General features: G+C 42.8%; 4 protein-coding genes across 38 annotated transcripts in view; 2 read left to right on the forward strand and 2 right to left on the reverse strand.

Annotated features, from left to right (window-relative positions):
• The window catches only part of MAPDA (N6-Methyl-AMP deaminase), a 34,232-nt gene extending 28,943 nt beyond the window's left edge, over positions 1-5,289 (forward strand). For all 8 annotated transcript variants that reach the window (XM_005559350.5, XM_073995711.1, XM_073995716.1 and 5 more), the window contains one exon: positions 4,132-5,289. In XM_005559350.5, the coding sequence (XP_005559407.3) occupies positions 4,132-4,134 (3 nt within the window). In that variant the 3' untranslated portion in view covers positions 4,135-5,289. The remainder of the gene's footprint in view (positions 1-4,131) is intronic.
• ZSCAN29 (zinc finger and SCAN domain containing 29) lies at positions 1,249-11,263 on the reverse strand. Of its 3 annotated transcripts, none has more exons than XM_005559343.5 (6): positions 10,777-11,263; positions 9,802-10,235; positions 9,135-9,339; positions 6,643-7,341; positions 4,152-4,616; positions 1,249-2,172 (listed from the first exon to the last, which is right to left on the reverse strand). In XM_005559343.5, the coding sequence occupies exons 2-6, from the start codon at positions 10,117-10,119 to the stop codon at positions 1,304-1,306; spliced, it is 2,556 nt and encodes an 851-aa protein (XP_005559400.3). In that variant the 5' UTR covers positions 10,120-10,235; positions 10,777-11,263; the 3' UTR covers positions 1,249-1,303. The 3 variants fall into 3 exon arrangements, with proteins under 3 accessions (XP_005559400.3, XP_045251284.2, XP_073851768.1); XM_045395349.3 differs by having other exon boundaries at positions 10,514-11,263; XM_073995667.1 differs by lacking the exon at positions 9,135-9,339.
• A 34-nt stretch (positions 11,264-11,297) lies between these two features.
• The window catches only part of TUBGCP4 (tubulin gamma complex component 4), a 33,880-nt gene continuing 19,284 nt past the window's right edge, over positions 11,298-25,893 (forward strand). For 8 of the 26 annotated variants that reach the window (XM_005559340.5, XM_005559342.5, XM_005559339.5 and 5 more), the window contains exons 1-8: positions 11,298-11,629; positions 16,261-16,389; positions 16,633-16,755; positions 17,142-17,195; positions 17,980-18,036; positions 19,911-19,990; positions 23,167-23,368; positions 25,710-25,875. In XM_005559340.5, coding sequence (XP_005559397.1) covers positions 11,552-11,629; positions 16,261-16,389; positions 16,633-16,755; positions 17,142-17,195; positions 17,980-18,036; positions 19,911-19,990; positions 23,167-23,368; positions 25,710-25,875 — 889 coding nt within the window. In that variant the 5' untranslated portion in view covers positions 11,298-11,551. Of the gene's footprint in view, positions 11,630-12,358; positions 12,527-16,260; positions 16,390-16,632; positions 16,756-17,141; positions 17,196-17,979; positions 18,037-19,910; positions 19,991-23,166; positions 23,369-25,709; positions 25,876-25,893 lie in introns of all 26 variants that reach the window. The other 18 variants (XM_073995675.1, XM_073995685.1, XM_073995678.1 and 15 more) reach the window with 4 other exon arrangements.
• Positions 22,828-25,893, reverse strand: part of TP53BP1 (tumor protein p53 binding protein 1) — a 131,831-nt gene continuing 128,765 nt past the window's right edge. The window contains exon 28 of the mRNA XM_065547850.1: positions 22,828-23,530. Within this exon, the coding sequence (XP_065403922.1) occupies positions 23,511-23,530 (20 nt within the window). The 3' untranslated portion in view covers positions 22,828-23,510. The remainder of the gene's footprint in view (positions 23,531-25,893) is intronic.

Below are 25,893 nucleotides of genomic sequence, written 5' to 3' on the forward strand. Positions count from 1 at the left end.
ATGAGACTGGACAGAAAGAAAACCAAACTAAATCCTGTAAATGTAGTATTCTATTCCAACCCTTCTTCTAGGACTTGGAAGAAACTAAGAAATCCAGGGTTCACACTTCAGTATAAGGTTTTCATTGTTTCTGCATAAGAACACCTGTTCTTGACAATTCATAGGGCAGAATCAAAGATGGACATTAAACTCTCCTTCTTTAAGGTAAATGAAGAGGGTGCCTGACAAATGTCATTTTGAGCACAGGTTTAAGTGAGCAGGAAGAGTCATTCATGTTAGCATTTCAATTATTGTATAAACAAGAGCTGGGCCGGGCGCGGTGGCTCACGCCTGTAATCCCAGCACTTTGGGAGGCCTAGGCAGGCAGATCACAAGGTCAGTTCAAAACCAGCCTGGCCAACATGATGAAACCCCATCTCTACTGAAAATACAAACATTAGCCAGGTGTGGTGGCAGGCGGCTGTAATCCCAGCTACTCGGGAGGCTGAGGCAGAATTGTTTGAACCTAGAACGTAGAGGTTGCAGTGGGCTGAGATCACGCCACTGCACTCCAGCCTAGGTGACAGAGCAGGACTCCATCTCGAAAAAAAAAAGCCCTGTGCAGTGGCTCATGCCTGTAATCCCAGCACTTTGGGAGGCAGAGGCAGGCGGATCACCCGAGGTCGGGAGTTTGAGACCAGCCTGACCAACATGGAGAAACCCCGTCTCTACTAAAAATACAAAATGAGCCGGGCATGGTGGCGCATGCTTGTAATTCCAGCCACTTGGGAGGCTGAGGCAGGAGAATCACTTGAACTTGGGAGGCGGAGGTTGAGGTTGCAGTGAGCTGAGATCGTGCCATTGCAATCCAGCCTGGGCAACAAGCAAAACTCCGTCTCAAAAAAAAAAAAAACAACTAGATCCACCTAATGAGCAGTCTCACAGCTTCTTGAAATGTAATGGGTTTTTCCTGTCAAAATGCAGCTGAATGACAGAATAAGTAAAGAAGGATGCTTATCAAATTCATAGGATCTGCTACCATGTCCTCCCTGCTTATATTAAGGGAACACCATAGGCACTGAGAGGGAAAAGATGTTATCCATCAATTCAGATGCAGGCAAGGAGAGGGACTAAAATCTTCCTTTCGTTCTTTAGACTGTCCTGGGGATTCGACTCTAGATCAGGAAAAACAAGGAACGGTGGCATAAATCCTAGAGAATTTCCTAAGCTAGCTGGACACAGAACAGGAGATGGATCTCACTACTGGAAGACTTTCTAAACAATACATTTATTGAGCCTCTTTCCTTTATATATCCTTAGGGGCTTACTTAGGTGCTGACTGTGACAGAAGCTTTTCCCGTGCATGGATTTCTCGGTGCTTATTAAGGGCAGAGCTTTTACTGAAGCACTTGCCACAGTCATGACACCCATAGGGTTTCTCTCCTGTGTGGGTTCTATGATGTGCACGTAAGTCAGAACTCTTACTGAAACTCTTTCCACAGTCAGTACACACATGAGGTCTCTCTCCTGTGTGTATCCTCCGATGTGCACTAAAATGAGAACTGTTATTGAAGCTTTTTCCACACTCTTCACATTGATAGGGCTTTTCTCCTGTGTGGGTTCTCTGGTGAATGATAAGGCTTGAGCTCTGATTGAAGCGTTTCCCACACTCACCACATTGATAAGGTTTCTCTCCTGTGTGGATTCTCCTATGGGTGATGAAATTTGAACTGTCACGGAAACTTTTTCCACAGTCAAGACATTTATAAGGTTTCTCTCCAGTGTGGATTCTCCGGTGTCTAATGAGTCGTGCACTCCGACTGAAGCTTTTCCCACAATCAGCACATTTATATGGATTTTCCACCTGGTGGGATCCCTGATGCATGAGAAGGGAATTCGGACCAAAGCCTTTGCTGTATTTGAGATGTTTATATGGTCTCTCTCCCAAGCAAGGTCTCTGTTGACTTAAGACATCACTTAAGCTCTTCTCTGGGAGTGTCAGTTTTCCTCTTTTCTCCCCTGAGGTCTTTGCCCACTGTCTTCCTGATCTACAGTCACTCTCGTTGCCTTTACCTTGATTAAGATACCGGGGAATTTTCCTTTCAGACCTTGCAAGTAATGTCCTATGCAATTGTACTTCCTCAGAAATATCCCGTTTTGAATTATCTTCATTCTCAAATCCAGCTTCAAAACCTGATATAAAATAGAATTTTAGAAGTCATCTATTTTCTTAATCATATGTGCCACAGGAATGTAAAACTTGGGAAAAACAAGCATTACACCAGATGATTAAAGATAAAATTTAGGGAGCCCTAGATCCCAAATAACTACCATTATCTTATTAAAATCCCAATGTTTTACTTCTCTCCTTGTTAACCTATCATGTGGTTCTCATCTACATAGGGTCTGATTAATATATACTCTTAACTCCTCTTGGTCACCTAGGATCTTTGGAAAATCCTCTCAGTATAGCGCAGAAAATTCACCAGGTTTTAGATAAAATAATTTCCATGTTTCTACAGGAAAGACACTTTCTAATATGTATTTTTGCCACATCTCGGGTCTGTCATAGTATTCTTATTCATGTTCTTCACCAGTAACTAAAAGGTTTAGAAGAACATGCTCAGGAAAACATTTTTGGAAACTTTTATATCCAGAGAAGCTTCATGAGTCCCCTTCCCCTCACATTCCAATATACATTGGAAGTAAAAACAGGATATAAAAATATGTAGTGTCTTTCAAAGAACCAAAAGGTCTTAAGAACCAAATGCCTGGCTTATTTGGGCCTAGGCTATGCAAATTTGCATTTATTCAGATATTTCAGGTAAACTCTGAATCCCATATTCCCTATTCTAAATCTAGGAGTAAAAGCATGTTGAGTATCAACCCATGTTTGTACCTCCTGAGACAGTATTTCCACCCAGAAGCCTACTCTTATATTTCATGAAATATTCACTAGATTAAATAAATCTTAGACACTTAAATATGTGAATATGTATTGTGAGCCTCCAAGAGGGGTATTTACCATCTTCCCAAACCTAGAAGTTATTTTTTAGTAGAATATATTAGTACCCCATGGAATTGATATTCCAGGGAACACCATTAAAGACTGCTGATCTTAAAGGCTTATGAAAATGAAAACTATTATTTATTAAATGGCTACTATGTGCCAGGCACTGTGCACAGTACCTCATTTACATCAACCCTGTGAGGTACATCTTAATATATAAGCAAACTTGGGGGTTAAGTAACTTTTTTTTTTCCCACTGTTATTGCCCAGGCTGGAGTGCAATGGCGCAATCTCAGCTCACTGCAACCTCTGCCTCCCAGGTTCAAGCGATTCTCCTGCCTCAGCCTCCTGAGTAGCTGGGATTACAGGCGCGCACTACCACACCTGGTTAATTTTTTGTATTTTTAGTAGAGATGGGGTTTCGCCATGTTGGCCAGGCCGGCCTCCAACTCCTGACCTCAGGTGATCCGCCAGCCTTGGCCTCCCAAAATGCTGGGATTACAGGCGTGAGCCACTGTGCCCAGACTTAAGTAACTTTCTCTAAGTCACTTAGCTAATAAACAACAGAGCCCAGATTCACATACATACACATATATGACTCTGAAATCAGAATTCTTCTCACAAGGAGGGAAGCCCTTGTGAAGTATTTTTTTCTTATCTAGCAACTAAGATTCAAAGGGTCAGTTCTCTCAGGAACCTCAGATTCGTAAAAGTGAAGAAGAGTTACCAGGTTTTCATAAACGTGAATAAAGCAGACATACAGCTGATATATGAGCTGGAACTAGAAGAAAACATTACATAAAAGAGAATGAACTTTTAAAATCAACTTCATCCTACTATGGGGTACATGACATGCTACTTGAGAAATGTGAGCTTTCAGAATCCCTGCTTGGTAAACTGGCTGGAAACCTAGCGGTTCGTGAATAAATCACAGCAGATTTACAATGTGCAGCTATCTCAGATTGATGCTCTAGTAAGAGGCGGCAAGTCACATAAATAATTTATATCCCCTCAGTGAGCTGCTTTAATAGACAAATATGGGTGATCACAAGAAGAATCCTGAAAGCTGGGTGTAGAGACCAGTTCTCCTCAATCTGATATTTTTCCTAAGTCCCATTGTCTTCCCTTTGTTATTTATACAGTAACAGTGAAAGAATCTTACCACGGGGGCTCTGGAATAACACTGGAGCACGGGTTATGACAGCCCCTGGGAGTATCTCGGTATCTTCTTCATCATCAGAATCGTCCTCTGTGGTCTCGTCTGCCTCCTCGGCTTGCTTCTGAGCTTTGGCCTCACTGGTCCCCTGGATGGGGCAAGAAGCTGTTTCTTCCTGGCCATCATTGGATGGGACAGCAACCCGGACACTCACCAAAGCATCCATCTCTTCAAAGAAGGGACAGGTCTCTGGTGCCTGGCCATTCTTAACTTTACGATAGCTGGTTTGCAGGCTTTTAAACTTGGTCCGACACTGCTCCGGGGTCCTAAGAAAGCCATATTCCCGCAACCTCTTAGCCACTGCTCCATACAGCTGGCTGTTGCGGTGACAGTTCCGGAGGGTTTCATAAAACTGAGTCTCACTAAGAATTGCAAGGTAAGTCTTGGTCTCTTCATAGCCCCAGTGTACACCTGCCACCAGAAGAGAAATTTCAGCACCACTTAATCAAGAGCTTTACAGCCTGAATTCCTCAGTCCTATCATCTGCATCGAGAATTCACCTAAGCGGCCGGGCGCGATGGCTCACGCCTATAATCCCAGCATTTTGGGAGGCCGAGGCGGGCGGATCATGAGGTCAGGAGATCGAGACCATGTTGGCTAACACGGTGAAACCCCATCTCTACTAAAAATACAAAAAAACTAGCTGGGCATGGTGGCGGGCGCCTGTAGTCCCAGCTACTCGGGAGGCTGAGGCAGGAGAATGGCGTGAACCCGGGAGGCGGAGCTTGCAGTGAGCCGAGATCGTGCCACTGCAATCCAGCCTGGGCAACAGAGCAAGACTCCGTCTCAAAAAAAAAAAAAAAAAAAAAAAGAATTCACCTAAGCTCAGGCTCCTAGATGAAAAAGTAAAAATACTTCATGTTGCCAAAACCCACAAACTCAGTATAAAATGTTTTGCTTCTTTATCTCCTTTAGCAATTTCACAGAGACCTTTATTTATAAATTCTGTTTAGCCATATAAAAAAGAAGCTGGCCAGGCACAGTGGCTCATGTCTGTAATCCCTGTGGATCGCTTGGGGCCAGGAGTTTGAGACCAGCCTGGACAACATGGTGAAAGCCCGTCTCTACCAAAAACATAGAAAAATTAGCCAGGCATGGTGGTGTGCACCTATAGTCCCAGCTACTTGGGAGGCTGAGGCATGAGAATCAAGAATCACTTGAACTGGGGAGGCGGAGGTTGCAGTGAGATGAGATCACACCACTGCACTCCAGCCTGGACAACAGAGCAACTCTGTCTCAAAAAAAGAAAAAAAAGAAGTGAGAGAACAAAGATAATGAAAATAACATTTAGCACATGTGCCACGTTTAATTAACCTACATATATTTGTGTCCACAACAAAAAAGGAAAAAGAGAATGAAGAAGACAAGAAGAAAAATAGAAATGAAAAAGCAGAAGACACAAAGATCAGAAAGCTAGAACAGAACTAAAGTAAGATCATGCATGTCATAAAAAACAAGGAAAAGACCACTGCTTACAAAGGAACTGCAACTTTAGCGATGTAGTCCTCCTGCTTTGTCCCATTTTATGCTTGAGGAAATGGAAGCTTAGAATGGTTAGATAACTGTTCAAGGTCACCCAGTTGATTAGTGGTCATCAGGATAGAATCTAAGCCTCCTGAGTCATACTTTGGTGCTCTTTCCATAACAGCATAGTTGTACCAATTACATTAATGGTAGTAAGTGACACTTTTAAAAGGATTCCATAGGCAAGAATATTTACATAGAGTGTTAAACAAGCTTTCTCACTGTAGGACTTCTCAATCCTGTTAAAATGCCAATGTATACTATGAATCTCAGAGGAAACTTAGATGTTCCCAGCTGAGTGTGGTGGCTCACACCTGTAGTCCTAACTACTCAGAAGGCTGAGGTGGGAGGACTGCTTGAATCCAGTGAGACCAGCCTGAGCAACACAGCAAGACCCTGTCTCTGTTTTGAATATATTTTAAAATTTTTAAATTAAAAAATGTTTCCCCAACTTTGGACAATTCTTCACTGTGCTATTCTAAGTAAAAATGAATATAATAAACTGACTTTGAGCTCTGGGGAAGATAAAATATGTAAACTATCCAGTTCATATGACGTACTCAATAAATACTGGTTCTACTTAAAGATAGTATCGTGCCACATTTTTCTCAGTGAGCCTGCAATGATTTTAAAATCAGGGAAAAAATAGTTTAGTAAAGAAATGGAAGGAATGATACTCCTTCTCAGGACTGTGAATTTTCTGAGTGTATTTCTTTTAAAAATCTAAATTTATTCCCAATTATTTCACTGATTTTCCCATAAAATAGAATGAAATACACACAAAGAATTGAGAAGCACTTCTTTGTTCCCTAAGTGGCAAAGCTGGCATGTAACATTAAGCCTTCTGACCCTACATCCAGTCTCTTTGTTCCCCAAGTCGAATTCCAAAACTCCAAGAAGAAAAGCTTCTTACCACCTGGGTTTCTGAACACGACAGCTGCAGTTGAGTTGGGGTCCTGGGGGGTCGCCTCTAGATCCATGTCATCACTGTCAGACTCCTGAGCCACAGCCTCTTCTGCTCCCTCCTCATGCTGCCAGCCCCTCCGCCCTGGCTCCTCAGTCTTAGCATCATTGCTTACCAGGCAAGAGTGAGAGGCTGCTTCTTCCAGGCCATTACTGGGCAGGGCAATGACCTGTGCACTCATCAGGGCTTTCATTTCTTCAAAGAAGGGGCAGGTCTCAGGTGGGTGGCCGCTCTTGACTTTCCGATAGCTCTTCTGGAGACCTTTGAACTTGGTCCGACACTGTTCCAGGGTCCGGAGGAAGCCATATTCCCTGAGCCGCTCAGCCACAGCCCCATACACTTGGCTGTTCTTATGACAGCTTTTGAGAGCCTCATAAAACTCAGTCTGGCTGAGAATTGCGAGGAGCGTTCTGGTCTCTTCATAGCCCCAGTGCACACCTGCCACCTTCTCATCTTCAAAGCTCCAGTGATCCTGTTCCACCCAGCTTCTTCTATCTTTCTTGGATGGTAACAGATCAGCATGCACTCGTCTGTCTCCTGTGTGGCTGCCACTTGGAAGTTCTTTCTCCTTGGAGCCCAGCAGATCTGGGATCCATGGCTCTCCTTGCTCCAACCTGGAGACCACACTGGACTGAGGAAATGGAAATCCTGCTTGCAGGGAAGCAAACAAAAGGTGTCATAGTTTGGACTGATTATCACAAAAATCTTGAAATTCAGTCCTGCCTTTTTCATCCAAGAGGATTATAAACAAAGTCTCTAGGGCAATGTTTTCAGAAAGTTCAGTGGGTTGAAACAAGTGGGGAAAATACAGGAAACCTCAAAAGATGAGAAATGTTTTATTTTCCAGAGCAGGGTGACAAGAGAGGAAAGGATTCTGTTGTGTGTTCAGAGCAGGTAATTCTATTCCAAGTTGCTCCCTAGCTTCCTATTTGTAGGCAGGTCCTAGTACTGCTGGGAATAATTGTTCTTCACTTGGGGCTACAGAATTAAACTCGGAGTGATTTCAAGGGGGAGGCAAGAGAAGATTGTCTTTAACTTATCTGTTTCCTTCACAGTCAGTCACCAAGTTCTAAAGGTGGTTACCTTAGTAGTCGTTCCTCTCTATTCCTACTGCCACCATCCAAGTCCAGACTACTTATCCTCTCACACCCAGATAATTGCAGCAGTCACTGTTCTACCTAACTGCAGGCTCTTGCTTCCTCAGTGCACATGCTACCCTGGTGAACCTTAACCTTAATGCCTACCATACCCATTCCTGTCAGACTCTTCCCTCCAGAACACAGCACACTATTATTCACCACTCTGTGCCTTTAATTCCCTCCTATCCAATTTCAGCCCATCCTTCAAGAGGCTGTATTTCCCAGTGCCCTCAAGAAGGCTTACCTATAGCTCTCCCTCATCTTCCACTCTGCCAAACCCATACGGTACTCACACAATTGAGCAAGTCATTGTCTGGCACTGTTTCAGTACAGTTCAGTTCGGCCCATACTTAAAGAGTTAGCTGTTGTGTTTTCAATCATGTTTTTAAGTTGAGGATAGGCACATTTTCTTATTGCAGAGTACCCTGCAAGGTGTTGAGCACCTTGATAGGTGTTCAAAAACTGATGAACTCTGCAAGTCTGTGTGCAAGATTCAGGGATTTCATCTGGGTGACTAAACAGACCATTACCAAACTGGCTGGGAAGGCTGTTGTCTTGGATGATAAGATCAGAATTCAAAACAACCTCAACAAATTTTAAGTGAAATGGTAACAGAAAAAAAGCATAGAACATGGAGATCAATAGACTACAAAGAAGAAAAACAAGTTCTACAAAAATCAAGTACAAGAATAATCAACTAGGTATAAAGGCATTGGGGAAAGTTATCAGAGTCCTGGAAGTTACCCGGTGAACAAAAAAAATACCACAGGTTGGGCTATACTGATACAAGACATTGCAAGATTCTGAAGTAAAATTCTTACTTAGCTTCTAACAGACTTTCAGGAAAATAATACACATAATTTAGTTCCCCACAATTAACATGATATTTGGAGAACTTAAAGGTTCCAATAGAGAGCAACAAAAAGTTAGGTTTAAAGAATGGATCTTCTGGGGGGAAAGTTTAAGGTAACAAATATAGTTTAATTTGAAGATGGAAAACAGCCAAAAGGAAGATGTGCCTTCAAGTAAATAATTTTTATCTAGAAAATAATGACCTACTGTCATCATTACCAAGAGGAAATAAAATAATTCCAAGTTCTTTCTGATAAAAACTAGGCAGCCATTCTCTTGTGGACTTATCAGGAGGTGATATAAGAATACCACAGGGCTAAACTACATGTCAACAACCACATATTCTGCAATTTCCACTTACTCCTGAAATCCCTTACCCACTCACTATCCCCAACCCTACTTCCCAACTTGGAATGGCAGTCTATCTTCCCATGTGAATCTACTCCTCACCGCTCCTTTGAAAAGGTTTGAGCTTCTCCTTTGGGTTCATCTGCTCCTGTGGTCCCAGGTCTGGGCTTCTTGCCCTCTCTTTCTTGGGTACACCCCTGGGCTGGGGTTCCACTGACTCCTGCCGAACACTTAATAACTCTTGTGATGATTTCGGGGGTGTCATCTTCTCCAAGCGCACTTCCTGCCCCTTCACAGAGACTGTGACCTAGAAACAACCCCCATTAATTGTCACTGCAAGATCATAATGAGGGGCATTCCCAGAGGAGATTATTTAATACCCGTGGCCAGGGTTGTAGGGGTGGGGGAGGTTAAAGCGAACAAGGATCTTATTCCATTGCCATTAGCTTAAAGCAGCTGAAACTCCAGAAGGAAATGATCAAAAGAGTAAACCCACCTACAGGCTGAAAAAAACAAAACAAAATCCCCTTTCTTCTCTATTAAGAAACTATGAAACTAGGAAAAACTCATTATGACAGGGTAGGTGAAGGTACACCCAGGCAGCATCTCCAGACAAGCACTATCTGAAAAAGTTACCTATACCAGACCAGAAGTATAAGCATCACCAAGGGAGACTGTGTCCCTCTTAAAGCCTGTCTATATCTTAATTTAGCCCTCCACCCTTGCCCCTTCCCAGTATCACACTTTTGAATTCCCCCTCCCTTCTCACCAAAGATCCAGGTCTTCCAGGCTCTCTTTCTAAATCTTCCACGAGAGTCACTGCCTCCTCTCCATTTTCTGGACATTGTTCCTGTACCCAATTCTGGATCTCCCCAGGTAAGACGGTCAGGAACTGCTCTAGCACCAACAGTTCTACAATCTGCTCCTTGGTGCGCACCTCCGGCCTTAGCCACCGACAGCAAAGTTCCCAGAGTTGGCTGAAAGCCTCCCGCGGCCCAGCCACCTCCTGGTAATGGAATCTCCTGAAACGCTGTCGGAAGCTCTCAGAGTTAGTGCCATTCTCTCTCAGAGCGGATTTGGCCATCATTAACAGCAGAAAGCAGCTTCCCTCCACTTAAGAGTCTGGGTTCCAGGGCTTACATCTATCTTCCCATGTCCTTGGAGAGTCCCCTGCAGATGACTCTCTGTAAGAGGAGTTTCTTCCTAGGGCAGAGAAAGATGGCACTATCAGCAGAAGGAATACATTCATACGTCTAAAGTCTTGCCAGAGCTAGCCTGCCTTCCCATGTGCTCCGAGTGGCCTTCTGAGGTAGCACAATCTTCAGTAAATAGACTTTGCAAAAGCTGCTTTTCTGGTTGACTTCCAGGGCAGCCCCAGGAAGCAGCAGAGAATAAAACTACTTACTGTCTGCCCCCTCCCACCTCCTCCAAATCCAATCCCATTTAATTTCCTTGCCCAATGTTGCACGGTGAGTCCGAACCATATAGGAGAGCTGGTGCTCGAGAGGATCTAAAGACAAGTCGCCATCCTGCTCGAAGGCAACAAAAAGCCTCTGTCCAGCTGGTCGCAGCTCATCTCCCCCAGTACCTCCGCAGTCCTTCCGGAGGCCTTCAGTGTCCGCCCCGCCCCCTCGGGCTGCACAACTCCCAAAGCCCACTCCAGGCAAAAATCACGTCCAGAATCTCGGGTCTTTGTTTTCCCCGCGTAAAAGTAGAAGTTGCTCAGCAAGGATTAAGGAGCTACCTGTCGGAAAACCTCGCGCAAGGAGAGAAGCTGGTTTTGGCTCCAAAGCGCGGACCGAGTGTGCTTGGGGAGAGTCACACTGCGTTGGAGAGAGTCCGAGGGGCAGTAGTAACGGGCTTCCTGAGGACGAGCTCGGGAGTCGGCCAGAGGCTCCAGGTGCTGCCGGTTCGCGGACGCCGAGCTCTCAGCTCAAGGAGCGGCGGCTGCGGGATTCTGGCCTCTTTTGTCTCCGCTCCCTCAGGCCGGGTCACCCAGAGCCGTCGTGCGGTCCCTCCAGAGGCCTCTGACCCGGCTAAGGCGCCCTGAGGGCGCCCTCCAGCCCACCCCTGGGAGTGTCTCCCTCTCGAGCTGCCCCTCAGCCCCCTCGCATCCTTGCCTCCGGGCCAGTCTCATCCACTCGAGGTCCAACCCCGACCCCGGCCCGGGCTCTCCAGCCTCCCAAGTACAGCTCCCAAACCGGAAGTCCGAGCGGGCGGCTCGGGGCACCGAGGGCGCATGCGCGAGGGCTGCGACCGCGACTCAGTCTCCGCGGAGCCTGGGCGGGAGTAGCGGGTGGGCCCCGTGGAGCCGCCGAACTTCCGGAACTCAGCCGCGACCCCTTCCCAGCTTCCCGTCCGGTCCGCCGCAGCGATTGTCTCGGTGGGTTGATTCGGCACAAACCGCCCGACGCAGGGGCTGGTGCGCGTGTGGAAGGGGAAGCACTCCCCTCGTGGTCGCCTGGAGGTGCGCTGGAGGAGGGGGTGAAGTATCCAGGGACTCGAGGTCTGCTGTGGGAATGATCCACGAACTGCTCTTGGCTCTGAGCGGGTACCCTGGGTCTATTTTCACCTGGAACAAGCGGAGTGGCCTGCAGGTACTGTGCGGCGCAGAGCGCGGGAACCAGGGAGTGCAGAGCGGCGGACCTGAGTCAGCACCTGGGGGACTAGGCTGAGAGACCTAGCGGGCGGGGCTTCCAGGGCTGGGGACATGTGCCTGGACAGGTGACTGGAGGTCAGCCCCTTAGGGTCAAGGCTGATGTGACACCTAGAGAGGCTGGGCCTACGCTAGAAAACGGAGGGCAGACCTCGAAGAGCCCCGCCTGTGGCGGGGCGACGAAGGGCCTGAGGTCCAGGTGCCAGTTGCTGGGGAATGATTTAGAAGTGTGGGAGGTACTTTCTCCTGTTTATTTTCACACGTGCATTGTTTGAGTTTTCAAGGACTGGGCCAAATACACAGCTCCCAAACACTTGGTAAGCGCTCGGTAAAGTTTGTTGAATGAAAAAATGAAATCGAGAGCCTGCGGTGTTTCCCTCATTACTCCTTTACCAGGAAATTTCTGCACTAGGTAAAGCACTTAGTAGGGGGCCTTTGTGTAACCAGGAATGTATGATGTTCCGTATGCATTATCTTATTTAATCCTCACAGCCATCTGTATCCATTTTACAGATTAACCTAGGTTTAGAATGTTAAATAACTATCGGGGTCACATAGCTAGTAATTAACAGAGCTTAGTTTTGAACCCAGGTCTGTCTGGCTTCAGTATTTGAAGTACTCTTACCTGCTTCTGCTTCCAGTAATGTTATCTAATTTCTCAATAATTTAGTCATTTAGGTATTGTTTCTACCGGTTACCAAATGAGCAAACTGAAGCTCAGAGAACTTTATGCTGGCCAGTCCTGGTAGTGGCAAGATTGAAATCTAGGTCCGTCTGATCACCAAGACACGCCTATTCTTAGAAGAATTGGCAAATAGACTGTGGAAGAGCAGAAAAGGTACATTCTTAGTCTATAAAACCTATCAAACAGATTCATTTCGTTATTATTTATGAATGTGTATTTGGAGTTTGAGAGTTTAGGTGAATTTTTGAAAAAAATAGGTGAAGATTTGTGTGGTGGAGTTTCAATTATCTTTCACCTGTAGGTCTTTGAAGACTAATTCAATATTTCACTTTTCTCCATAGAGCTTAGTACAATGTCAGGCATATAGAAGGACAGTATTCAGGAAGTATGTGGGTGCCTGATGGTTCAAAATAAAAAGAGATAACACAGTACAGGAAAGATAGCTAGGGAGGGGGTGGGGGAGACAGCAACAAGTAATTCATCTTTTCCCTTCCTTTGTTTCTTATGAAAAATTCTCGATCAGGTATTTTCTACCTTTTCATCCTTAAGGTCTCAGCTTTAAAGTCACTTTATCAGAAAAACTTTCTCTGAGCACATCTTTAAATTAAGCATCCTCCCGATGCCATTATTCTCCATCAACTTGTTTATTTCTCTAATAGGATTTGTCACAATTCATAATGTATCGTTGTTACCTGTTTTTAGACTTTCTCCCACATAGATTGCCCCTGGGAGCGAAGACCACAGTGGTCTTCTTCATTCGTCTACCTGGAGCACCTAGCACAGTTTCTGCCACATAGCAGGTGTTTAGGTATTGATGGAAGAAAAGAAGACAAAGACAGCAAGAATTACATACTTTCTGCAGAGCAGTGTCTTTTACACTTGAATGAAGGGAAAAGTTGTCATGAGTGCCAAGTGTTGATGAAAATTATTTTATTATATTGAATATGTATATACGTAAGCTAGTTATAAACTCAAGCATAATGCTCTTAAACAACTATAAAATCAAATATTTTTATAAATTAAAAGTAAACAAAATGACTAAATCAATAAATTCAAATGACCATTATTTTAATACAGGATTTCTCAGCCTGTTCATATAACTATGTTGTATAGAATGGTATCAGTAACTTCAAGATGTTGTGTGCTGTTTCAGAATAATTAGATATTGAACTTTTCGAAAACTCTGCCGAAAAGAAACACTCAAATGCCAATTTTAATAGTAGTATCACTTGATAACTGGTAGAGCTGTCTTGTTAATAATATAAAATTGCTTATGTGTGTTGAGCACTGGCTGTGTGCTTGGGACATGTGCTTTACACATGTATTAACTTATTTAATCCTCACAGTTATTTTCTTTTTTTTTTTTTTTTTTTTTTTTGAGACGGAGTCTTGCTCTGTCGCCCCCAGTGGCGCGATCTCGGCTCACTGCAAGCTCCGCTTCCCAGGTTCACGCCATTTTCCCGCCTCAGCCTCCGGAGTAGCTGGGACTACAGGAGACCGCCACCACGCCTGGCTAATTTCTTTTTTTTGTATTTTTAGTAGAGACGGGGTTTCACCGTGTTAGCCAGGATGGTCTCGATCTCCTCACTTCGTGATCCGCCCGCCTCGGCCTCCCAAAGTGCTGGGATTACAGGCTTGAGCCACCACGCCCGGCCATTTAATCCTCACAGTTATTTTCTTCAGTTTATAGGTATGAAAACTGAGGTACCGACAGGTATAGTAACTTGCCTAAGCTTTCAAGCAAGTAAAGGCAACTCGGATTCAAACCCAGGCAGTCAGGCTCCAGAGACCAGGTTCTTAAGCACCGTGTTGTGCAACCTCTTAAGTTACTAACTTGAAGAAGTGATTAGCATTGTGTCATTAAAATCTACATTAATTGGATTCCTAATCAATTTTCTATGGACTCGGTAACAGAAAAATTTTTCTTTGCTTATTTGTTACCACATTTACTGTCATGTAAAAATGGCATCCACGTATAATCCATATTATATATCCATCCATTTATAATATGCTAAGTTCCTTTGGAGCAGTAATTGCATCTGATTTTGTTCACTCTTTTGTCTGAAAGTATTAGCATAGTACCTGGGATATAGTAATGGAAATGTAAAATGTTACAGCCATTGTGGAACATGGTATGGCAGTTCTTCAAAAAATTAAATAAAGGCCAGGCACAGTGGCTCACACTTGTGATCTCAGCACTTTGGGAGGGTGAGGCTAGAGGATCAGTTAATGCCAGGAGTTTGAGGCTAGCCTGCACAGCAGAGCAAGACTACATCTCTACAAAAAAAAGTTTTTTAATTAGCCGGGCATGGTGACACATGCCTGCAGTCGTAGCTATTCTGGAGGCTGAGGCGGGAGAATTGGTTGAACCTAGGGGTTTGAGGTTACAGTGAACTATGAACCCACCACTGTATTCCAGTCTGCGTGACAGAATGAAACTGTCTCTAAAAAAAAAAATATATATATATATAAAATTCCCATATAATCTAGCAGTTCCACTTCAGGGTATATCCCAAAACAAGTAAAAGCAGGGACCCAACAGATACTTGTACACCCATGTTCACCGAGCATTATTCACAATAGCTGAAAAGTGGAAGCAAGTGTCAGTGCAGGGACGAATAGGTAACTGAGATGCGGTATATACATACAAGGGAATATTGTTCAGCCTTAAAAAGGAAGGAAATTCTGGCACATGCTACAACATGGATGAACTGAAATAAGCCAGTCTCAAAAGGAGAAATAATGATTCCACTTTTTTTGAGACAGAGTCTCGCTTTGTTGCCCAGGCTGGAGTGCAGTGGTGCAATCTCGGCTCACTGCAATCTCTGCCTCCTGGGTTTAAGCAATTCTCGTGCCTCAGCCTCCCAAGTAGCTGGCATTACAGGCGCCCACCACTATGCCTGGCTAATTTTCGTATTTTTAGTAGAGGTGGGGTTTCATCATCTTGAACTCCTGACCTCAGGTGATCCACCCGCCTCGGCCTCCCAAAATGCTGGGATTACAGGCGTGAGCAACTGCTCCCGGCCTGAATGATTCCACTTGTATGAGGTAACTAGAGTAGTCAGAGTCTCAGGCAGCAGAGTGGTGTTTGGCAGGGGCTGGATATGGAGTTTCATTTGGGGCAAACAGAAAAGTTCTGGAGATGGATGGTGGTGATGGTTGTACAACAGTGTGAATGTTCTTCATACCACTGAACTATATACTTAAAATAACTAAAATGGTAGATTTTGTTATATGCATTTTACCACAGTGTTTTTAAAAAGTTGGTTGAAGGAATATATTTTCCTACTACTTTTTTCTACCTGAACTGCTGTGAAACCTTTATATATATAGCATATTAGGCTATCATTTGGGTTTCATTTAAATTAAAAATACAAATGCAAATATGGACACTAAATTTATATGGCCAGTTATAAGGTACATTTACAGATAATAGTATGTTTAATTTTAGATTTTTACTGGAATGAAAACTTTAATAGAGAATTTGTAAATCCTAAGAATATGTCTGAGAAACCCATAGAGTCTGCAGACCCCCGTTTGAGCAATATTGCTGAGACTTAGTGGCAACCAGGTCAAAACCCCCATATCCTTATAGACCATCCCTAGAAGATTGCTTAAGAAGTAGGTAATAGCGGCTGCTTCTGGGGTGGTTGACTTATTTTTAATGTACACTATTTGGTATTGTTTAAATTATTTAGCGTGTGTTACCTAATTTAAGAAGCAAATAATTGGGTCAGGGATAGGGAACCCCTTTGAAGTGGTTTGGAAATACATTGTTATCCAGAACTTAACACCTTTAAGTGGACATCTTGAGAAAGAAACGGTAAGTGTGCAGTATGAAGCATTTGAAGCGCCTGAGAGTTGAGGCAGTGTTCCTCTTCCCACAGGTATCGCAGGACTTCCCTTTCCTCCACCCCAGTGAGACCAGTGTCCTGAATCGACTCTGCCGGCTCGGCACAGACTATATTCGCTTCACTGAGTTCATTGAACAGTACACGGGCCATGTGCAACAACAGGTGGGTCCTGTTCTCAGTGGGTGTACACCTCTAGAGGGCAGGAGCTGTGTCCAGCTTTCAGTGAATTTATCGGTAATTCATGTGAAATAAGTAATGGATTTCTCATCACTGGAAATATTCAAGTGAAGGCAAGGCCTCTAATTGGTTTGTTTATAGAACTCTGAAAAGGAACAAGCCAGATAATGTCTTTCTCAAGTTTCAGGGCCTGAGCTGAGAAGTTGGCTTCTGTTTGTTTGATTTCAGGATCACCATCCATCTCAGCAGGGCCAAGGTGGGTTACATGGAATCTACCTGAGGGCCTTCTGCACAGGGCTGGATTCTGTTTTGCAGCCTTATCGCCAAGCACTGCTTGATTTGGAACAAGAGGTAAGAAGGAGGAGATACAGGAAACACCTCTGGGATAGTGGATTAGGGCATGTTCTTGAATCTGAAATGCCCTTTGATAAGGTCAGGTAGTTAAGAGTGAGCAATTTCCTGCATGGCTGGAAGGGACAGTGTTCTCTCAGTGATTGCCCAGCCTGTGATCAGAGTGGCTTACAGATCATGGCACAGACTCTTTGGTGAGTTTTAAGAGCCCTGGCTTGGTTTCTTTATGGCCTGAAAATCAGGATTAATAACCTGATTAAATTATCGGTTCTCAATAGCCTAAAATTAACACTAAGCCCATCATGAGATTCTCTTCTCATTTTTGTAGATCAAATAGATTTGAGATATTTTGTGTGGAGCCCTAATCACAGTGTGTTTTGTTGCAGTTCCTGGGTGATCCCCATCTCTCCATATCACATGTCAACTACTCCCTAGACCAGGTATGCTGACCAAATAACCAAATGCCTTGCAATCTGTTGATAGTGTTAGAATAATCTAATTTATGATACTATTTTTGAGAACTTTTTTCTTCTGGATTCAGCACCTAACATTTTATATTTTGTGCATTTTGTATGCTTTACTAGATCAAAACTGTTTAAAGATTTCCAAATATAGTTAAAACTTAATGTCTGATATTAATGCTAATATTACTGCTCTATATTGACATCAGTATTAACAAGTATGCCAGCCTCAGAAATAGAAACTGCTTCCCTACTGGGCATGGTGATACATGCCTGTAATCCCAGCACTTTGGGAGGCTGAGGCAGTTGGATCACTTGAGGTCAGGAGCTGGAGACCAGCCTGGCCAAAATGGTGAAACCCCATCTCTACTAAACATACAAAAATTAGTCGGTTGTGGTGGCGTGCACCTGTAGTCCCAGCTAGTCGGGAGGCTGACGCATGAGGATCTCCTGAATCCAGGGGCGGAGGTTGCAGTGAGCTGGGATCCCACCACTATACTCCAGCCTGGGTGACAGAGTGAGACCCTGTCTCAAAAAAAAAAAAAAAAAGAAAGAAAGAAAGAAACTGCTTCTCTCTGCCGTCCTCTTCCTATCTGCAGTGAACCTCCACATCCAGTTGCCTTAGGATACTGGATCTTGACTGTTCTTTGGTATTGCCATTTTATCTTAAGTTGAACTGTTCAGAAACAAAAGCATTTCCTGAGTTGATTTTTTTTCCCTTACATTTGATTACATACCCTTCTAATTATTCTCTACTTTGCAGTTTCAGCTTCTTTTTCCCTCTGTGATGGTTGTAGTGGAACAAATTAAAAGTCAAAAGGTGAGAACTTTCCTTATTCCTTTTGCTTTGCTAAGCACTGAGGAAATATTACTAATTAATCTTGCTGTACATTCTTTTTCGAAGACCCTAGTTTTTAGTAGTTTTTATTTATTCATTCATTCATTCATTCAATATCTACCTGGTTATCATGTTAAGTGTCAGGAATGCAAAAATATGACTCTGTCTTTAAACACCTCCTGGTCCAGAAGATAGAGGAAATGTTAGTAGATGTGCCCGAGAATGTTGTTGGGGTAAGAAAAAAAAATGCTGTGGATGTTTGCAGGTGAGAGGAACCTGCAGTAAGAGTTTAGAACTGTTGGGTGTGAAGCAGAAAGTTAATTCTTAGGAAGAAGGTAATAGGTTTACGGTTAGTGTGCTGGCAGCTTCCTGAGAATTTTGAGATCAGTGAGTGAAGGCCAGGTGTTTATTAAATAAGCCTATTCTTATCACAAGTTTTTATCAGGTGTATTGAGAAGTCAGGAGACTGCCTTTCTGGGCAGAGTTAATAATTCTGAGGAATAAATGCTTTGAGATTTCATATTAGAAGAATCTGCTGTCCTATTGAATTGGTCCACAACTGAATCAAGTGGACAAATGGATTAAACATCTTTAGTTCAAGTCTTCATTTTTTTAAGATTTTTATTTGTGCCTTAGCTTATTAGGCGTGTTCATTTTCATTAATATAACTAGTAAACCAATTAATCTGCCACATTGCTGCTTCGTTTTTAACTGTGTAAGTGTAGAAACAAGTGCTCTGCTACATTCATGCTGTGCCAGCAAAGCCAGTAGTGGGTGCTCATTGGCCCTTCAAAACTAATTGCCCTCATCAAATAACAACATCCAGCTTTTACTGTCACTTGTTGTGTACTAGACACTGTGCTAAGTGCTTTAAATACAATATCACACACAATCCACTAAAGGGCTAAGTAGGTTAAGGGATGTGCCCAGCGTCACACAGATAGTAGTAAATGGGTTTATATCCCAGCTCTATCTAGCTCCAAAGAGTGTGCTCTTAACCACTAGATTAAACTATCTCCCAGAATAAAAGGGGACCTTCTAGGCAAGTAGAGCTAAAGAGGACAGCATAAGGAAGCCAGGCCTAGCTGCACGTCTTGGTTGGCCTTCAGCTTCTGCTGGCTATGGGAAGGAGAGTGGAAAAGAGGGGGATTGCAGATGGGTGAATCTTCCTTCCTGCCAGGATGGTGGTAGAGAAACTAGTGTACCAAGGCTCTTCAGAGTTTTTACAAATCAGGCGGTCAAGATTCTAGGCTGGGGGTGAGAATGGAGATTGATTGCAAACAGGCACAAAGGGGCTTTTTGGAGCAATGGAAATGTTATAAACTGGATTGTGGTAATGGTTGCCCAGTGTTTGAAATTTATTAAAAATTGTTGATCAGCATGCTTAAAACGAGTGAATTTCATGGTAAATTATACCTCAAAGTGGTAAAATTAAAAGTCTGAAGAACATAGAGGCAGAGGATTTTTGAAAAAGTATATACTTCAGAAGTAGACTGAATTGGACCTTAATTTGAAATAAAGAGCTTTCCTTGGCTTTGGTGTTCCAACTCTAAATGATTCTGGTTGCTTTAAGTGCAGTGGTTCTCATACTTTACTGTGCATTAGAATCACCTGGAGGGCTTGTGGAACCACTGAGTGCTGGGTTTTAACCAAGAGTTTGCGTGTCTAATGAGCCCCCAGGTGATGCCGCTGATGGGAGAGTGGTCCCTCTTTGAGAACCACTATATGTAAATCTTAGAAGAAAGTTTATCCCCAATCTCTCCTAGATTGTGCCCTCTTGGTTGAATATGGAATAAGAATTTGTCTTGCATGGACTGTTAGAATGGAATCCAGTTTGACAAGGCCGTATTTTCCAGATTCATGGTTGTCAAATCCTGGAAACAGTCTACAAACACAGCTGTGGGGGGTTGCCTCCTGTTCGAAGTGCACTGGAAAAGTAAGTCATGGCTTAACTGGGAGTCGGTGGTGGAGGTGGGTGGTCAAATTATTTGAGTTCTCACATGTTTTATTTTCAGGTCATTTCAGGTTTCCCTCTTGGGAAGGTTATGACCAGGATAGAAAAAGCTCCATGAGCAGAAGAGCCCATGTAGCCTTTATTATGGCTCAGGCATTGCAAAGGGCTATAGAGTGTTGAGTGTCAAAACCAGGATTTAGCTGCCTGGATGACCTTGAGGCAATGTTTTTAAATGTTTAGATCTTGTTATCCTTGCAGGAATTCCATTACATGTGCCAGATGTTGCTTGCTATGTCTAAACATGTGTATTTGAGTAGCTGGTATTTTCAAATTGAAGGTCCTTAAAAATGTTTATGCTTTATAATCCCATGATGCCACTCTTAGGAATTTTATCCTAACAAAATTATTTAATAGAAGAAAATAACTATATACACAAACATGTTCATTGCAATGTTGTGTACTATATCAGGAAATTAGAAAATTACAGTAGAAGAAAATTTAAATAATGATATGTTCACTTGATAGACTATAAAGCCACTAAAAGTATATAGGTACTATCACATGCAAAATATTTTGTATAAATATATACTGACAAGTGATACAAAATTGTATTTATCTTGTGATTACAACTGCATAAAAATATGTGTAGAGTGTGATCAAAGACTGCCTGTTTGATCTTTCCATTTCTCCATTTTCCTTGTTTTAAAAAAATTGTGACATTCATTGAAAAATTGTAATAGATGGTTTCCTGAGGCCACTCACAGCTCTCTTTGTTTTTTCCTTTTTTCTTATTTTATTTTAATTTTTTATACAGATGAGGTTTTGCTGTGTTGCCCAGGCTGGTCTTGAACTCCTGGGCTCAACCGATCCTCCCATGTTGGCTCCCCAAAGTGTTGGGATTACAGGTGTGAGCCACCGCACCCGGCCAGGCCACTCACAGCTCTTAATCTCCGCTCTTACCACTGCATGAGTAAACCCTCATTACAGCGGGAAACTTTCCAGAACATGCCTTAGGGACTTAATTATTCTCTATTATACTTTTGTGTATAGAATATGAAATCTTATGTAGATGATATTGTATATACATGTTTGTTCTGTGTTTGTAGGGACCAAACTTTACAGATCACATACTCAGAAATGCATAAATGTAAATAGCTTCACATGTGATGTTTTTAAAGCGAGATTCCATTCAGTTAGCATACTACAAATAACATGCTCAAGCTCTTGTAATTTCTTTTTCTCCCAACCTTTTATTTTAAAAAATGTTAAACCTACAAAAAAGTTGAAAGAAACGTATAACAAAACACTTGTAGGCCGGGCGCGGTGGCTCACACTTACAATCCCAGCACTTTGGAAGGCTGAGGCAGAGGGATCACTTGAGCCCAGGAGTTCGAGACCAGCCTGGGCAACATAGCGAGACCCTGTCTGTACTAAAAATGAAAAAATTAGCCAGGTGTGGTGCCTGCCCGTAGTCCCAGCTATGGGAAGCTGAGGCAGAAGGATTGCTTTAGCCCAGGAGGTTGAGCTGAGATCTCGCCACTGTAATCCAGCCTGGATGATAGAACGAGACCCTGTCTCAAAACAAAAAACAAACCCAAACAAACGCTAGTATATCCTTTAGTTTCACCATTTGTTAACATTTCCCACATTTGATTTCTCTTTTTCTCCTTCTATACATATATGTGAAATACACAAACTTTTTTTGCAGAATCATTTGAAAGTAGTCACAGATATCCCAACACTTAACCCCTAAATATTTCATCTTATATCACTTTAGAAAAAAGGCATTCTTGGCTGGGCATGGTGGCACACACCTGTGTTCCTAGCACTTTGAGAGGCCAAGTTGGGTGGATAGCTTGAGCCTAGGAGACCAGCTCAGGCAACATAGTGAGACCCCATCTCTACAAATACAAAAAAAAAAAAAAAATAAGCATGGTATATGCCCCTGTGGGCCCAGCTACTTAGGAGGCTGAGGTGGGAGGATGGCTTGAGTCTAGGAGGTCGAAACTGCAGTGAGCCATGATCGTGCTACTGCACTCCAGCCTGGGCAACAGAGTGAGACCCTGTCTCAAAAAAAAAAAGAAAAAGAAAATAAAAAGGGATTTTCTTATAGAACGTCAATTCCATATTACACCCAAGAAAGCTAACATTAATTCAATAATACTATATCCAAATTTTTCTAGTTGTCCCCCAGAATTCCTTCATAGCTATTCTTCTTCTTTTTTTTTTTTTTTGCTGTCCAGGATCCAATCAGTGTTCACATACTACATTTTGTTCTCATGTCTTTTTAGTCTATTTTAATTTAGAACCATCCCCCTTGCCTTTTGTTGTTCTTGGTGTTGTGGATGACGTCAACATTTTAAGAGTCCTGACCAGCTGTCCTGTATAATGTTCCACAATCTGGATTTATTGTTTCCCTATGATTAGATCTGGATTAAACTTTTTTGGCAAGAATACTATGTAGGTGGTATTATTTCCCATTACATCATATTAGAAGGCACAGAAAGTAAGTTTACCCCATGACTGGTGTTGTGCCGTTGGATTGCTTGGCTTAGGTGTTTTCATCACATACTGCTCCATTGTAGAGGTACATGTTCCCCTTTTAATTAATACGCTATCTGGTGGATGATCCGTTGAGACCATCTGAATAGCCTGTTCCCCAAAAACCATTCTGCATTTTGTTTTAGTTTCTGAATTTTGCTAGATAATAGTTTCTCGTGTATACCTGGCCCTCACGCATGGATGCTCTCTCCCTATGTGATTCCAACAAAAATAAAACACATTTAATACTGTGGTAGCCAAAAAGAGACTCCATTAAGTCCATTTTTAAAATTTTTTATTATTTTTATTTTTTATTGCTATCAAACAGTTGTACATATTTAGGATCCATCAGTTTTGAAAATTACATAAAAGAAGGGAAGAAAATGTCTTCCCTAAAATAATATCAGCACATATACTGAACATTTTAGATTTCATTATGTAGGCTGCAAATATGGAAATTCAGTGAGTTAGTTCACCCACATTTAAATTAAAATAGCACAATTATTTTTAACTTAATTGGTTATTTCCCTTATGACTCATCAAACTCTCAGACCTCTGTTTATCGTGTAACAGTTTAAAGCATGACTTCTAAGCCTCTTACTTTCCGCTCTGCCCAGAATCCTGGCCGTTTGTCATGGGGTCATGTATAAACAACTGTCAGCCTGGATGCTCCACGGACTCCTCTTGGACCAGCATGAAGAATTCTTTATCAAACAGGGTCCATCTTCTGGTAATGTCAGTGCTCAGCCAGAAGAGGACGAGGAGGATCTGGGCATTGGGGGACTGACAGGAAAACAACTGAGAGAACTCCAGGACTTGGTGAGAGCCCAAAAAGCAGTACTCCTGGTACTCCCTCCTACCAGGAGTCAGAAAAGCGTGCAGCCAAATGATCTTCTGGTGATCCCTTCTTAGCTCATAGCTGAGCACCTTCCATCAATTCTTTGGATGTAAACATTTGGCTTTATCTTAACTGGTGTGAGACTATAAAATAGAAAATATGTTTGTGAGATTCTTTTTGTTTCCGCTTTCCCAATATATGCATTTAAGAGATTATAAGTCTTACTTATATAGATATAGCTACTCTAATGGAATAGCTAGCTACGTTTTAGATTTTAAATACAGTTTGGAGTTTTTTTCTTTTTTTTTTTTTTTTTGAGACAGATTCTCACCTGTCGCCCAGGCTGGAGTGTGATGGCGCAATCTTGGCTCACTGCAGCCGCTGCCTCCCAGGTTCAAGCAATTCTCCTGCCTCAGCCTCCCAAGTACCTGGGACCAGGTGTGTGCCACCACGCCTGGCTAATTTTCATATTTTTTATTTTTAGATTTTTAGTAGAGACGGAGTTTTGTCATGTTGGCCAGGCTGGTCTCAAACGCCTGACCTCAGGTGATCCACCCGCCTCGGACTCCCAAAGTGCTGGGATGACAGGCGTGAGCCACTGCACCTGGCCATTTGGTGTTTTGATTAGACTCCTCAAAGTTCTACAGTGTCCATATTCATCCATCCATCCATCCATTCATTCATTTATCCTGTGGCAGTATTTCATTGAATGCCTGTTATGTGCCAGGCATTGTTCTAGGTGATACAAATAAAAAGCAGTAGTCTCTGTCCCTAAGGAGCTCGTAGCTTAGGGGAAGATATGTAGAAAAGTAAACATTACAGAAAATGTAATGTTTAGAATATGTAGAAAAGTTACATTACAGTGTACTAAGTGCTCTGAAAAGACTAAATATGGGTATTCTTGGAACATGGTCATGGGATAGGGTCTTGGAGTGACTAGAGAAGGCTTCTCAGTGGAAGGTATGTCTACATGGCAAAGAGTTTGGGAGGAGTGATCAAGAGATATCCAGGCAGAAGGAATGATCTGTGTAAAGGTACAGGGGCCATTAAGGACATGGTTCATTTAGGGAAACAGTAGTAATTCAATTGAAATGGTCAAGTAAAGACTGAAGTAAAATATTATAAGAGATGGTGTGAGGGAGAGGTGGTACTTGAAACTTTTAAGTTGGTACTTGATGAAACTTGAGTTAAGCAGAGGCAAGATCACAAAGGTGCATGTAAACAGTAGAAATGAATTTGTACTTGAACCTGAACAGAGTTGGGGGCTATTGAATTTTAAGCAAGTGGGTACCACAGCCAGACTTCATGATAAATCACTCTGGATGCTGTATGGGGAATCATTTTTTTAAAAATCAAGATTAGAGGCCAGTCGACCAGTTAAGAGAGTGTTGGGGAGACTTAGGTGAAAATAATAGTCCCCTAAACCAAAGATACTAACATTGAATATGAAAAAAGAGTAAAGAGGTGTGAGAGATGTTTAGAAGGTGGAATCGATAGGCCTAGTGAGTGCTTGGAAATGAGTCAAGAGGGAAGAGTCATTGATGATACCCAGGTTTCTGCCTTCAGCAACTGGGCAAGTAGTCATGATAGGGGTGTATACTGCTGGTATGCGGGGAAGAAGATGGGTCTAATGGCGGGCATGTTGAGTTTGAGGAACTTGTGGGAAATGTTCAGTGGGCTGAACCTGGGGCTCATGAGAGCACTCCAGCTTGCTCCAAATCTACCTATGGAATCATCAGCATGGAGCTTGGAGATTTTTAATCTGGGGCCCTTGGGTGGCTTCAGAAGGTTCATGAAATGTGATATTTCTGTACATTTGTCTGGAAGGTCCATAGCTTTTATGATTGCAGAGAAGTCTGTGACCTAAAAATTAGAACTATCTGTTCCACTGATCAGTCACAGAAGATGATGTGATTGTATAAGAAGTGTAGGCTGAGAGGAAAAGACAGTCTGGGACAGTGCCCTGAGGAGGACCAGCAGAGCAGACAGAGAGAGAAGACCTGGAAAACAAAAAAGACCACCTCTTTCATTATATAAGTAAGGAAGCTGGTCAACTGTGCAAGTGTTTACTCAGTAGTAAAGGCAGAGTGAAGGCCCAAGTCGCAGTATTTAAAAAGCCACTCTTACTTCCACCATGCCACTCTGCTGCCTGAAGATGAAATACGTCTCTCCAAAACGGGTGGTTCGAGAACTGTGCAACACCAGATTTGAAGTCCCTGCATCTTTACTTTAAATCATGGGTTGGGAGAGTTACTAGATATTTTCTTGTTTTCCTTTTCTTGCTTCGTACTTCATCTTGATGTGTACTCTTTCCTTGACTAGCGCCTGATTGAGGAAGAGAACATGCTGGCACCATCTCTGAAGCAGTTTTCCCTACGAGTGGAGATTTTGCCATCCTACATTCCAGTGAGGGTTGCTGAAAAAATCCTATTTGTTGGAGAATCTGTCCAGATGTTTGAGAATCAAAATGTGAACCTGACTAGAAAAGGTAGAAATCTCCTTGTCC

This window comes from Macaca fascicularis, chromosome 7 (assembly GCF_037993035.2).
Source record: "Macaca fascicularis isolate 582-1 chromosome 7, T2T-MFA8v1.1".
In the NCBI taxonomy this organism is placed as follows: domain Eukaryota; kingdom Metazoa; phylum Chordata; class Mammalia; order Primates; family Cercopithecidae; genus Macaca; species Macaca fascicularis.